Genomic DNA, 15,537 nt, shown 5'->3' with positions numbered 1-15,537 from the left:
CACATCTTCAAGTTCCCCAACAACAGCAGTTGCACCTACACCTATATCTACATATACAACAGTTAGTCCTGGCCTATCCACAGCAGCAACTGTAGGTCTAGTTCTAGGTCTTCTAGTACTGCTCTGTCTCGTGCTCCTGGTGGTGGTCTGTCTCGTCCTCTGGAGGAGGAAAAAGAGGATGGAGGTGGTGGATATCAAGAGGAGATCGGAGGGGAGGGAGGAGAGGAGGAGAAGAAGGAGAGAGCGACGGCTCAGACGCATGCAAGGTATTCTTTGTCACGTACTAAATAGGCTACAAATGCAGTATCATATACATAGGTATAATTTTTGTTTGTTTGTTGTTAACGCCGAATGCAGCAATAGTCCAGGTAAACGACTGCGTGTGAAGTGAGTGAGTGAGTGAGTTGGGTTTAACGCCGCTTTTAACAGTATACCAGTTTATCTCTTGGCGTGTCAGCTTCATGTGGGAGGAAAGCCCGAAGTGATGCAGATCTCAGACGTTTAACACTTCGGTGAAACCCACGAGCACGGGTATGGTGCTGACAAACCTAGAAACATAATCGGGGCGAACCGGGATTCGAACCCACAATCATTGGTTTCTGGCGTGCACAAGGGGCGAAACTCTGCACAGCGAATCGCGGCTCCTTAGATGACTGGGCCACCCGTGCCCCTTACGGCGTCTGTAAATAAAACAGTCTGTACCAGACAATCCAGTAATATACATCATAAACATTGATCTTTGTAATTGGGATACGACTTGAATGAACCTAGCCTGACCACCCGATCACGTTAGTCGCTTCTCACGACTAACATGGGTTGCTCATCTACCCGGATCTACATGCATATGAAGTACGACTACCCATGTATCATTTCATTGTATTAGGGGAGAATCTTTTAAAAGAAATTAACGATGATATTTGTCAAATATAATTGATATTACCTCGGTGAAAACAGACATATTATGGAGCCAGATGTACAATTACATTCGGCGTCTCTACAGAGGGACTTCAGCCTAACGGCTCCGACAGTGACTCGAGTGACTCCGGCTACAGTGGACGGTCGACGACGTCGTTGTTCAGACCCGAGGACAGTCATGGAGAGCATGAAGACGAGGCGAGGAAGAGCCCAGAGAAGAAAACGAGACGAGTCTTCGATGATGAAGGGAACCTTCTATATGAGGTTGGTACCCAGTAATTATGGCCTCACATACATCATGAGACAGCTTAAATATAATCGGCAAAGACATTTTAACTGTAAAATGAATACGAGTATGAGTGAATTTTACTGAAGAATATTTATCATTATTTTGACTCCATTTGAATTTTTTTTTTTAGTTTATAGTTGTTTAACGCCGCAATAGCTATACATTTATAATGACTGTCTGAAAATAATCGGGTCTTTCGCAGACAATCCAGTTATTGATCATATTGGCGACAATTGACCCCGGAGGTTTCCCAGGTCACCGTGTTTGACACCCGATCTATTAAGTCGCCCCTTACCACCAGCATAGGTTCCTGGAGAAGGATGTTATAAGTCGGGGGGCACGGGTGGCCCAGTCGTCTAAGGCGCCGCGATTTGCTGTGCAGAGTTGCGTCCCTTAGGCACACCAGAAACCTGGTTGTGGGTTCGAATCCCGGTTCGCCCCGATTATGTTTCTAGGTTTATCAGCACCATACCCGTGCTCGTGGGTTTCACCGAAGTGGTAAACGTCTGAGACTTGCATCACTTCGGGCATTCCTCCCACATGAAGCTGACACGCCGTGATATGACTGGAATACTGTTAAAAGCGGCGTTAAACCCGACTCACTCACTCATAAGACGAGCAATGACATGAAGAGTGTAGTATTGCTGATAATGAAGTATTGTTTCCAGCAGGAAATACCACGCTCAAGTGATCAAGAAGAGGAAGAGGTATGACTATTTTCAAGGGTACATACATACTGATAAACACGTTATTACCTAATTGTCCAGCAGAAGCCCCGGGTTGGATTCCCTACATGGGTAAATTGTGTGAAGCCCATTTCTGGTGTTCCCCGCCAGGCGTAAAACCATACTCACCCAGTCCTTTTCATTTCATAAGATATTGACATAAACAAAATAGTTGTTATCTATATGCTTTGTGACAAATAGTGGAGAGTTGTACAATTGTTTGACCATTACAGGATGGCGAAGGAGGCAAAAGGGTTAAACAGAAGACGAAAAAGAAAACCAGGAAGTATACCAAGATGAAGACTTTGCCAGATGGAAGGGAGGTAGGACCCTGACTTGGTATAGTTACATATAGTATCTTAAGTCCATGTGCTCCATGGCATCATAACCATATGTTTCCAAAAGAGCTAAGTGATATTATAATGTCTTTCCTCGGTGCAAGAACACACCTGAGTGTGTCAAACAAATATTGGTCAATGAAAACGTAAGGTCAACGGATTATACATAGTTATATGTTTGTTTGTTGTTTAACGCTGCACTCAGCAATATTCGAGCTATATGACGGTGGTCTGTAAATAATCGAGTCTGGACCAGACAATCCAGTGATTGATATCATGAGCATCGGTCCATGCAATTGGGATCGATGACATGCATCAACCAAGTCAGCGAGCCTGACCACCCTATCCCGTTAGTCGCCTCGTACGACAAGCACAGTCGCCTTTTACGACAAGCATGGGTTGCTGAAGACCTCTCTTCTACCCCGGGTCTCGGGTCTCACATAGCTAGATGGAAATTAAATGTAAAGAAACAAAACATTAAATGACAGTACCAAATTGTGATATACAAGGGCATATCGCCCTTATCGTCACATTAAAACACATTTGTGATGCCACTCTATTGGTCAAACGATCTATTGCTTTTAACGAATAGACAGTTATTTTGTTTATGCCTATATCATGTTGAACCTGCATTTTAATTAAGTCTTGAATTATTAGAACTATTGATTGTTGTTACACTGAAGTGAATGATTTAATGCTTTGTCGGAAAACACGTGTCTCCAGCTGGCGTGATCCCGCCTCCTATGATCTGAAGACATGTAATAGTTATTCTCGGCCACGGCAACACATGGCGGAAAGATGTGAATTTAACCATTAAATATGTTTTCAAATTATGTAATCCTTAAGAGCTGAGAAAGTAGTATGTATGGTGGCGTGTTACATTATATAACAAATTATGATATTCATTTTAAAGTAATTGGACAACCCTTTGATGAGAAAAGCTAAGAAACTTGAGAAACATGTGTATCCCGTTCAGGGGCCTCTATTTCCCATATCCCCCGCCATCATGTTTCGAAAATATGCAACGATTGAGAAACCACTAGAAATTATAATGGGCGATGTACATTCATTGTAAAGATCAACTTGCTGCGACGGAGTTTGGCGCATATAAAAAAACGTATTTAAAGTGCATTACGCGAGGGGGAATCACACAGTATTAACACAAGCTACTGAGGCTTCTTGTTTATTTTTCAACTATTTTGCCACAAAAAAAATGCTTTGTTGAGTCCAAATACGGATGTTCTAGAAGTTTTAGAAACCTACTCGCGTGTACAGGAAAGGGACTGTATGATTGCAGTGCCAGAAATCAGTTATCTATTAAATGTTCAATCCGTAGGTCAAGGAGATAATTGAGAGTGACCATTGGTCAACTGATAGCGAGAAATCTCCCCATTCCTGGACGCAGGATCACGTGGACCTGCACCTGGCTAAACAGAGACGAGAGAAGGAGCACCAGTCCATGGTGGTAAGGAGTTGAGTCATTACTCGTTAAAGAATCTCGCTGTCTGATTGGTGGGGTCTTGTAAAATAGAATATATATATCATGATGTCATAGGTTAGATGTGACGTCATTTGCTTGTCACGTCACAGCTGACCTTGTTCGCACCTAGACCTCCCACACTGACAGTCTGACAGCGTTCACAAGATTGATCTATTAGTCTCACACAAATATTCCATCGAAATAATCCTTTGTAACTCGTGAACTCGCAATAAGTTCGTTACATACGTCAATAGCAGTTGTTGTTTTTTATCTTACCAGCTACATGTCCGTGAACAAACACATTCTTTTCTGACCCGTAATGTCCGCTCGGCTCGTAAACACACCGCTATGGACACATGCAACTCATAATATAACCAAGTTTGGTCACACCTCTACCTCAGTCTAAACCGCCCGGCAATAGAATGTATACACCAGTGTTTGATGGTAGCTAAACTGAAACAATAAGTTATTAATCTATGGTTATGTATTTGATACAGGTATCATAGATGTGTTTTGGACATTAGGTTTGTAGTGTTTCGGCAACTGTTTTCGGCCTAGATAACGTTTGTAATTTGTTTTTGTAATTTGCTAGTGTATACGTTTTTTGTCCGGAAGTTTAGTTTATATGATGTTGATATCACTATATTCAAAACCATGCATTCTATCAGCTACAGTTCTGTTTGGTGAGCTAACAGGTCCACGAGTGCAAAGATTGAAATATGAAAATGTCATACTAAGCTTACACGTCATCAATACTAATACAATTCTGGCTGGTCTTATTTTCAGGAACGATCAACTGGAAGTAACACAAAAGCCTTGGTAACCCGGCCCAGCCACGAGAAGAGTAAGCTGAATGCCACCCTCCCGTTTTCTCTGCCTGGTATCTTCAAATATCTGGCCAAGGGGAAGAGGAAGCTCCCTGAAGCGCCACCTGGGGAGGAGGAGACCCCACGGGAGGCTGACCGCTACATGGAGCAGTACCAAGATAAGAAGGACACCGAGAAGAGGCTAGACGATGAAGGCTTCTGGGAGGACCCTAGGTCCAAGAAGACAGCGCTTGAGATATTTGTGAGTGCATGTTTGGTCGGCGTGGTCAAATCGCTGCTTATAGTAAGGGATCTATTTAAAGATGGGATAGAGGTCTGAAGGAGTTCTGCATGAAGTAATTAACATGGCACTTAATACTCCTTTATTAATCTAGCCATAACAATTTACACAACACTGACTATTTACAATGCATTGAATAGTCACTCTTAGTAAGATTAGTTGAACAATGTAAGACATTTTGCTATAAATGTGTTGTTTTGTCTAATCTGTGTTCGACAATAATGGATAACGTATGTTTTGCAGTGTAAGAATGATTTGATAGGTAATCAGTGAGTGAGTGAGTTGGGTTTAACGCCGCTTTTAACGGTATTCAAGTTACATCACGGTGTGTCAGCTTAATGTGGGAGGCAAGCCCGAAGTGATGCAAGTCTCAGACGTTTACCACTTCGGGGAAACACACGAGCACGGATATGGTGCTGACAAACCTAGAAACATAATCGGGGGGAAACGGGATTCGAACCCACAATCAAAGGTTTCTGGCGTGCTCAAGGGACACAACTCTGCACAGCCTGGGCCACCCGTGCCCCCTGATGGATAATCAAGTAAACTGCATAAAGAAGCGCATGCTTGATGTTGTTGTCGTGTTGGTGCTGATAAAACCACACATATATTCTGGTAATGCCGAAACGCTTACTTCTGCAATACGAAGCAGCAGTGCAGCCGTGCCCAGAATCAATTGAATCATATTGAGTGAAAATATATTTTACTGCTTTGTGTTAACTGTTTCAGGATTTTGATAATTTAGACAGCCAGTTGGACGAGTCTCCGTCACGATTCCACACGGACCTCGACAACACAGCAGGGAGGGACCAACACCAGGTCACATAGACATTATCTCGTACATAGGAACCTCGCTAGTCAGGACCTCGTTAATACGGAAGGCCATATATCCGTACTATTGTTATATTATTATGTAAAAGTCAATATATAATCGACAGGGTATTGGTGTACGCTATCACCTACTCATGATTCATTATACCGGGCAATACCGCTTTGCTGGGTACCACATAGAATAAATGCATGTTTAACGTTATAGCAATTACATAAAAATAAAAAACTACAAGACTTCTAAATGCCTATCAAAGAAGACTCACATATATAACCCTTAAGGTAATGGTACAAGGTACTCGTACATATCAATATATTGAATACTAGTATTTAAAGTCGAGTGTTACTGTGTCAGCTGTTTGTAACTGTTTTTCATTCTGTCAGACTGTTTGTATTGGTAATAGTGACAATGATCTGTCTGTTCTGTCTTCAGGATGGTGTGTGTTCTCGTTTGAGCCGCCACACTGCCCAGAGCACAGAGTCTAAGAATCAAACACTTCCGGACATTGAGGTTTGTTCTTTTATGCTGGTTTCGTGATATGATTACTTCTGTTATGTGCAAAAATGTATCCGATATAAATAGATCCATAGGCAGGGTAACAACAAATACCATCTTTAACGTCTTTGTTGGTATGACGCGGCCGGGGATCGAACCCCTAACCTTCCGTACTCCGGGCTATGGGTTTCGTAAACATTCTACAACAGATAGTGTCTAATGGCTTGTTATTATGAGCCAGTACCAGTGACAATCCGTTACATATCTGTCTCCTACACTGCCAGTTATCATGTAGGTTGTATACTTTGCTGTATTTTTGTTTTGTTTTGTTTATCAGCGACCATCAAGTCTTGTGGCCGGCTCCCATGACGACACCAGTGACGAAATGTCTGTCAAAAGTTCAGACACAGAGAGGCGGGCACACGTATGTGACATACTCTGAGCTGTACACCATATGATATTAATAATGAGTTTATCCATATTTACTAAACACAATTACTTATATCTCTTTTGCGCATATTTTAATCATATAATGTCCAGACAATTCAGATACCCTGTTATGGTCACACAATGAATTAGTCATGTAAACTTATCATTTAACGTAATATACATGATAAAGATACGTGTCTTTATCGAAATTGATACGGCGATGCACTTCATATACATCTTTAACCATTTAACCATACCAATGTGCAGGTGCTAATGTAACCCCAGTATCCTTGGATCGTGGCTGATATATCAATCACTAGTGTATCTGCGCTTGGCTCGAGGCTTTACAGACCGCCGTCATATTGTTTGGTTGGCTGGTTGGAGCTGAACGCCGCACTCAGCAATATTCCAGCTATATGACGACGGTCTGTAAATCCAGCGGTTGATAGTATGGGCATTGATCTACGCAATTGAGATACGATGACATGCATCAACCAAGTCAGCGAGCCTGACCACCCGATCCCGTTAGTCGCCTCTTACAACAAGCTTAGTCGCTCTTGCGGTAAGCATGGGTTGTTGAAGACCCATTCCAGCCCGGATCTTCATGGGTCCCGCCGTCATATATCCTGACTAAAGTTGAGTGTGGGGTTACACAACAGACAAACAGCTAATGCTGTTGGGGTAAGTTAGGCGTAACTGCACGTTGGTACAGCTATGTGTTTGGTCGGGGTTCGAGTCCCTGATCGCCTTGATTATGTTTCTAGGTTTGTCAGCACCATACCCGCGCTCGTGGGTTTCATCAAAGTGGTAAAGGTCTGAGACCTACATCACGTTGGGCTTTCTTCCCAAAAATAAACTGACACTCCGTGATATACCTGGGATATTGTTAAAAGCGTCTTAAACCCAACTCACTCACTCACTCACTCGCTATAGGTATGTGCTTGTGTTGTTAGGTTTCTGACATATAGATACATGTTTCAGGAGAAGACTCGTGTGCTGGCATCGCTCAGTAGGCTTCTTACGGAGAGACTGTTTTATGATGATGAAGCAGACAGAAAGTCAACGAGAGCTCAGGTTTTATTTACAACAAATTCAGCAACAAGATATTTCAGTTGGATATTGTTCTATGTTTCAGTATTTCATTTTAATCATGAAAGTATAGTTTGAATGATTGTAATACTTTCATGGTATAGAAATAATACTCATTGTTGCGTTTTAAACTCTTATGTAAATTATGCGGCGTTTAACAATGAACAAAATATAGAAGTTGATCATCCAAACTACCTTGCCATTAGTTAAATATGTTATTTAGCTTTTTGCATTCTACAGTGTGAAAGTTTGGAATGGAATTTCTCTAAATGTTTGACAGCGTTTCCTTTACTGCTCGCCTATTTTGCAGTCAGGAAAGGTCATATTTGTGGACGAATACCGGACTCAAACTCCAGCTTCACAGCTACCCAGCAGATCGAAGTCACGTGGGTCGCAATCGCTGTTACGTCATTCCCATCATGCCTTTGGGGAAACTAGCAGCGACAATATGAACGAACCAGATGGCAACCTGAGACCCGGTTCACAAGGTGTGGAGTTACCTCCCCTGAAACGATCAGGGTATTCCACCCCACGGCACACCCCAAGATACACCCCTAGGTTCACCCCTCATGGCAAGCGGCGGCTGGGACCAGACAAAGCCGCGGCACTGAAATATGGCCTGCAACAAGATAGAGGATACCTCATGTATCTTCTTAGGGGCCCATGTAAGTATCCTCACATCATTGTGGCATTGTTAGTTACATTATCATTTGTTGAAATCAGAGACCATATAATAGATATTATACGGTCTCTGTTGAAATGTCCTTCGATGTATATGTTGGGATGAACCCTATGTGCTAGCCGATGTACAAAGTAGTTATCTTATCGGCATAATGTTTGCCCGTTTTTCTAACATATCTTGCTCCGTGTGGCTAGCGACCAATTTCGCTGACAACCTGAAAGCGGGATCGGACGGTCAGGCTCGCTTACTTGGTTGATGCATGTCATCGATTCCAGTTGCATGAATCGATGCTCATGATATCACCGACATAATGAATAAGTCTCCAGCAACACATGCCGTAAAAGGCGACTATGTTTGTCGCAAGAGGCGACTAACGGGATCGGGTGGGCAGACTCGCTGACTCGCTGTATCCCAATTGCTTGGACCGATGTTCATGACATCAATACTGCATTGTCTGGTCCAGACTCGATTATTTACAGACCGCCGTCATATAGCTGGAACATTGCTGAGTGCGGCGTAAGACAACAAACCAAACCAAACCAAACCTGAACAACAAACAAACAAATAAACAAACATCCTGATAACCAGCAGACGTCGAAGACACATCCAGTTATATTTCTCGCAGAGGGTTATCGCCCTTTCATCTTTCATTACAATCGGTATGCTCGGTGCAGTTTCTGACTGAATGAATGATTCACAACATGTATTCAAGAGGATAAATTGCTTGTTATTATAAGCCTGTACCAGTGACAATCCGTTACATAGAGAAAATTAACCGAGTGTCTTTTGATATCAAATATATCAACACAAGTTGATAAAAGTGGAAAAACTCCGAGATTTTATATATTATCCAAAATCTTTCTTCAAGCTCTGTCCCGACTGGATGAATGATTCACAACATGTATTCACGAGGCATACTCCGGCGCAGTGGCATAACACCACTTCCATAGGCTAATTTGCATATCACGTGACCGGACTTTTCTCTTGCTTGTAAACATACACGATTATTCTGAAATCAGAATAGACTGGCCTAATGCAAGCCTTTTGGAGAGCCTTACATTTTTTTAGCATTACTATATTGATATGCTACTACAGCTTCGACAGTGAGGAGCATGACAATCTAGTCCTATACCGTATAGTCCTAGTGGCCGTATCTCTACTTATCCGTTCGGCTCCGATGACAGCACGTGGATAAATACGTAAATGGAAATAGTTTTTCACGTTTTATGGTATTTTCTGAATGAAAGGTAACCATTCAATGACTTATGTTTATCTAAATATGTAGACTCGTCCAAAATGAAACAGAATAAGAACATATGCAATGTCTTGAATGGACTGTGTAAATGTAACGAATCGTCACATTGGCGCTGACCTGTGGCAGAGGTGGCCGCAGAGGTGGCGGTATAGTCTTCACGAGGGAAATCTAATCCTTAATTCTGAGTTTCGAGTAGGTTATTCTGCATATTACTCGTTGACATTTTAGGATAGAAAATGAAGACAAAACATATGAATGTCAACCCTTCAGAGACACAGCCTATTGTTCTAATGACGTAATGTAATCAATTGGTGACGTCATAAGCAATGGATGACATCATATCGTATTTGTTTAACAATGAAACACTGGAACAACATATCGTTTCAATTGAACATCACGACTGAGAATTGCTAAAATTCACATTTGCAAATCTGTTATTACACAAGATTTTCTAGGAGATAAATATTCGTTTTGTAAGGTTTGCGTGATGTTACAGTGAGTGAATGGATCTAGATAAGTTTCATCTGAACACGACGCCGTAAGGTGTCAAGCGCTGGGAAGGACCTTGATTGTTAACCCCTAACACCCAGTTATTGACACTTTTCATATTATCAGATTCTGTTACAAGTAGTAACAATATCAATGTTGAAGTTTAACGTCAATATAGCTTTAACTACACGTTAACAAACACACCATATATTACATTTGTTTGTATGTTTGTTGATTAACGCCACACTCAGCAATGGTCTAGTGGAATATAATAAACCGAGTTTGGACCAGACAATCCAGTGATTGATGTCATGAGCATCGATCCACGCAACTGGGATACGATGACATGCATCAACGAAGTCAGCGAGCTTCACCACCCGATCCGGTTAGTTGCCTATTAAGACAATCATGGGTTGCTGAAGACCTATTCTAACCCGGGTCATCACGGAGGCCATATATAACACATAGAAGATATCGCCATATCGATATCACCATATGAGGTATATAACGTGTCAGATTGTATCACCAATCCCATATCTATAATGCTTACTGTGTAGAGCCCACGGCAGCATCACCTATTTATTGTAGCTAACATAATTTGCTATGTTGAATCAGCCTTTGTTTTTTTATGATATAATAAAACAATCATATACTATATATGAGGCCACTACCTGTTTTTATGGACCCGGCAAAAAGTAAAATCGACCTCAGACTTCGTCCTCAAGATCCATACCAACAGGCATTGACCTATATGTCGATATAGGTAAGTCTTTTCAGATTTGCGGTTTTATTGTGTATTCGATCCCGGAAATTATAGCGCCGTCGCCATCAAATGAAATTTACGGGTATTGAATACCCAATGAACCCTACAAATCTGAAAACACATAATGTTCGTCTTCTAAATATATTCCACTGGTTACACAGAACATATCAGGAATGTTGCGACAGGTAGACTGATTCCAACCCATCGATTCACGAGGTTACAACACGTTACTTTCATTAAATACATTATAACGAAATACATCATTTACATTACGTATGTCGATCATTATATTACAACATACATTACTTACATTACGTACTTCGATCATAACAACGTACATTACTTACATTACGTACATCGATCATTATATTACAACATACATTACTTAAATTACGTACGTCGATTATTACAACATACATTACTTACATTACGTACATCGATCATTACAACGTCCATTACTTACATTACGTACATCGATCATTATATTACAACATACATTACTTAAATTACGTACGTCGATTATTACAACATACATTACTTACATTACGTACTTCGATCATAACAACGTACATTACTTACATTACGTACATCGATCATTATATTACAACATACATTACTTAAATTACGTACGTCGATTATTACAACATACATTACTTACATTACGTACATCGATCATTACAACGTGCATTACTAACATTACGTACATCGATCATTATATTACAACATACATTACATATATTACGTACGTCGATTATTACAACATACATTACATACATTACGTACATCGATCATTATATTACAACATAAATTACTTACATTACGTACATCGATCATTATATTACAACATACATTACTTACATTACGTACATCGATCATTATATTACAACATACATTACTTAAATTACGTACGTCGATTATTACAACATACATTACTTACATTACGTACATCGATCATTACAACGTGCATTACTAACAATACGTACATCGATCATTATATTACAACATACATTACACATATTACGTACGTCGATTATTACAACATACATTACATACATTATGAACGTCGATTATTACAACATACATTACTTACATTATGTACATCGATCATTATATTACAACATACATTACTTACATTACTTACTTCGATCATGACAACGTACATTACTAACATTACGTACATCGATCATTATATTACAACATACATTACATACATTACGTACGTCGATCATTACAACATACATTACTTACATTACGTACTTCGATCATAACAACGTACATTACTAACATTACGTACATCGATCATTATATTACAACAAACATTACTTACATTACGTACAACGATCATTATATTACAACATACATTACTTACATTATGTACAACGATCATTATATTACAACATACATTACTTACATTACGTACATCGATCATTATATTACAACATACATTACATACATTATGAACGTCGATTATTACAACATACATTACTAACATTATGTACATCGATCATTATATTACAACATACATTACTTACATTACGTACTTCGATCATGACAACGTACATTACTAACATTACGTACATCGATCATTATATTACAACATACATTACATACATTACGTACGTCGATTATTACAACATACATTACTTACATTATGTACAACGATCATTATATTACAACATACATTACTTACATTACGTACATCGATCATTATATTACAACATACATTACATACATTACGTACGTCGATTATTACAACATACATTACTTACATTATGCACAACGATCATTTCAATATACATTACTTACATAACGTACATCGATCATTACAGCATACATTACTTACACTACGTACATTATTACAACACACATTATGTACATTACGTACATCGATCATTACAACATACATTACTTACATTGCGTAGATTATTGAAACAAAAGTTACTTTCATGTAATAAAGAAGGCATTGGTGACATATTATTCTAAAACAACTGTGTGGAGTTGCGCCCGTGCACTGGGTGAGGTACGCCGCTTTTAGCAATATTTAGCAGTGTTTAGCAATATCTCAGCGATGGACACGAGAAGTGGGCGTCACATATTACACTCACTCACTCACTCTCACTCACTCACTCACTCACTCACTCACTCACTCACTCACCCACTCACTCACTCACTCACTCACTCACTCACTCACTCACTCACTCTATGTGTTTCTACTTCTTCAGGGCCGACGAGAGAAGCCTGGACTGGCCAACCACCGGACAGAATTGGCAGACCGTGGACAGTACAGGTAGCTTATACTTAAGTAGCAATTATGAAACCCAAAGTCAAAAGACCAGATATTCCGAACCGTACTGTTCCCGGTGAAATAGTCCGGATTAAGAGATACCCGGATTAACAAATCTGGTTTACGGAATAATGTTCCTTTGGATTTGTACCCGTCAGTTCTCAACAAGATCTCCACAAGGACATGTTTCCGGACGATAAGGATCAGGACAAACGATGTTACACACGCTTAGATCTAAAGATGTTTAGGATCTAACTGTGGATAAGACCCGTATTTTGTAAATACGTTTGACCGAGACTGGCCACAGGATGGGTTTCCAGAATGAAATAGGACCTGTTTTTTATTACATGTTTAGACGACTTTATATTCGTTTAGATTATGGGGATCTTTACGTGGTGTTTAGACTGAGACGATAGCTCATTTCATGTGTTCAGACGCTAAATGTGTTCAGATATAACACACCAAATATATTCCGCTTGGGATTTAAGCACATTCCAAAGCGTTTTCAGATCTAAACATGTCTTGAATTGTATGCGTTTACATTTTTAAAACTTTTTTTCAATACATGGTGTGTCGAACCTTTAGTCTTCGGCGTGACTTGCAAATGCTTTCACTTCTAGGCCGTTCCCATCGGCCCGTTTTAAATAAGGAAATCCATACAGCTGTGCGATTCTATGTAAAAACGGGTCGTCCTTTTAAGCCAAAGTTAGCAACTACAGTATCAACTCGGGATCCTACGACACGCAATCAAGCACACCACCGACGCGGTAGAGTGTTGTACAGCTATTTTACCCTGGAATACACACATAAGGCATTATAGTGAGTGAGTGAGTGAGTGAGTGAGTGCGGTTTAATGCCGCTTCGAATAGTACTGCAGTTATATAACGGCGTGTCAGCTTGAAGTGGGAGATAAACCCGAAGTGATGCAGGTAACCTTAACCACTTTGGCGGGGCCTAGTAGCCTAGTGGTTAAAGCGATCGCTCGTCACGCCAAAGACCCGGGTTCGATTCTCGACATAGGTACAATGTGTGAAGCCCATTTCTGGTGTCCCCCGCAATGATATTGCTGGAATATTGCTAAAAGCGGCGTAAAACCATACTCACTGACTCACTCACTCACTCGTTCACTGACTCACTCACTCACTCACTACTTTGGTCAAACCCTCGAGAACGGGTTTGGTGCTGACCAACGTAGAAACCTGCACAGCGAATTCCTGCGCCTTAGGGACTGAAGCTTCCGCGTCCCCGAACACAGTAGAGATTAACGTCGCTTCGAACAGTATTCCAGTTATAAAGCGGCGTGTCAGCTTGATGCGGGAGGAAAATCCGAAGTGATGCAGGTTCTAGATGTTTACCACTTTGGTGAAATCCACGAGCACGGGTTTGGTGCTGGCAGCGGAGTAACATACTCAGATGTGCCTGTATTCTGTCACACCTGAGGACATTACTTAAACACCCAAGCAACTTGTACCACCACCCTTAACACACACACAATAGTTGCGAGGCAAATACATGTAGGTGGATACGATGCATTATTGATGTCATTTCAGCGTGGTGCGGGCGGCAACAACATACGTGACACCAACGGCATTGATTACACCACGGCATCTGGCGACATCGGCTACCTCGACATTGATGATGCGAGACTCAAACGTTTACTGGAAGAACTTTACGGAGACAAAAAGTACATGGATGCTCTCCTTGCTGCAGAAGGTGGTTACTACTGTACTGGCATACATAAAAGTTAACAACAGATCAACACGATTGTCGGAAAACCTTAAAACGATTTCATTTCCTAATCAATGATGAATTTATACCATTTGTGTGTTCGCGAAAGTAGTATTTAGACAACTCGCATGAAAGGGCCTGTTTTAATATGACATGATATTGTGTGATATGATAGCAATAAAATATATTAAAAGATTCAGCTGTGAATAGTTACTAAGTTCCCGATTTTATATGACTGAGCACATAAGTAATATATAGCTATATATAAATTGCATAAATTTAATTCGTTAAGTAATTATTTTTGTGCGTTTTTGTTTCCATAAAAACACACAAGTTGATTTCATTGTGTGGCCTATCTGTAATTATGATGAATATTACAGAGACGTCCTCCAACGAAGAAGTTAAGGCTCTTGCGGAACATGGACGGGATTACCTGGTGCAGATGGCGCTGTACTGGGAAGAGAAAGGCCCTCTTCCTCCACGTCCTTCTGTCACTGCTCTCGGCTTCAGGATGGAGAGAGCGAAGACAGCTTGCCTACAAAGTTCAAAAGAGGCCAAAATACCGACTTTACAGAGAAATAAAACGATGGATTGAATGAAAGGCAGCATGAACTTACTTCACCGATGTTAATGTTGAAAC

At 40.5% G+C, this 15,537-nt stretch overlaps 1 protein-coding gene across 2 annotated transcripts; it reads left to right on the top strand.

Annotated features, from left to right (window-relative positions):
* Positions 1-15,537, top strand: LOC139450314 (uncharacterized). 2 transcript variants are annotated; one of them, XM_071231993.1, is made up of 14 exons: positions 1-266; positions 1,001-1,179; positions 1,873-1,911; positions 2,163-2,252; positions 3,604-3,732; positions 4,534-4,815; positions 5,584-5,673; positions 6,116-6,193; positions 6,516-6,602; positions 7,589-7,681; positions 8,007-8,361; positions 13,108-13,172; positions 14,720-14,882; positions 15,278-15,537. In XM_071231993.1, exons 1-14 carry the CDS (start codon positions 179-181, stop codon positions 15,490-15,492), a joined length of 1,953 nt encoding a protein of 650 aa, XP_071088094.1. In that variant the 5' UTR covers positions 1-178; the 3' UTR covers positions 15,493-15,537. The 2 variants fall into 2 exon arrangements, with proteins under 2 accessions (XP_071088094.1, XP_071088095.1); XM_071231994.1 differs by lacking the exon at positions 1,873-1,911.

Source organism: Haliotis cracherodii, unplaced genomic scaffold (genome assembly GCF_022045235.1).
Source record: "Haliotis cracherodii isolate W230 unplaced genomic scaffold, xgHalCrac1.p SCAF_8, whole genome shotgun sequence".
In the NCBI taxonomy this organism is placed as follows: Eukaryota; Metazoa; Mollusca; class Gastropoda; order Lepetellida; family Haliotidae; genus Haliotis; species Haliotis cracherodii.
Note: the sequence above shows the minus strand (reverse complement) of the source record. Positions and strands in the feature narration are given on the sequence as shown.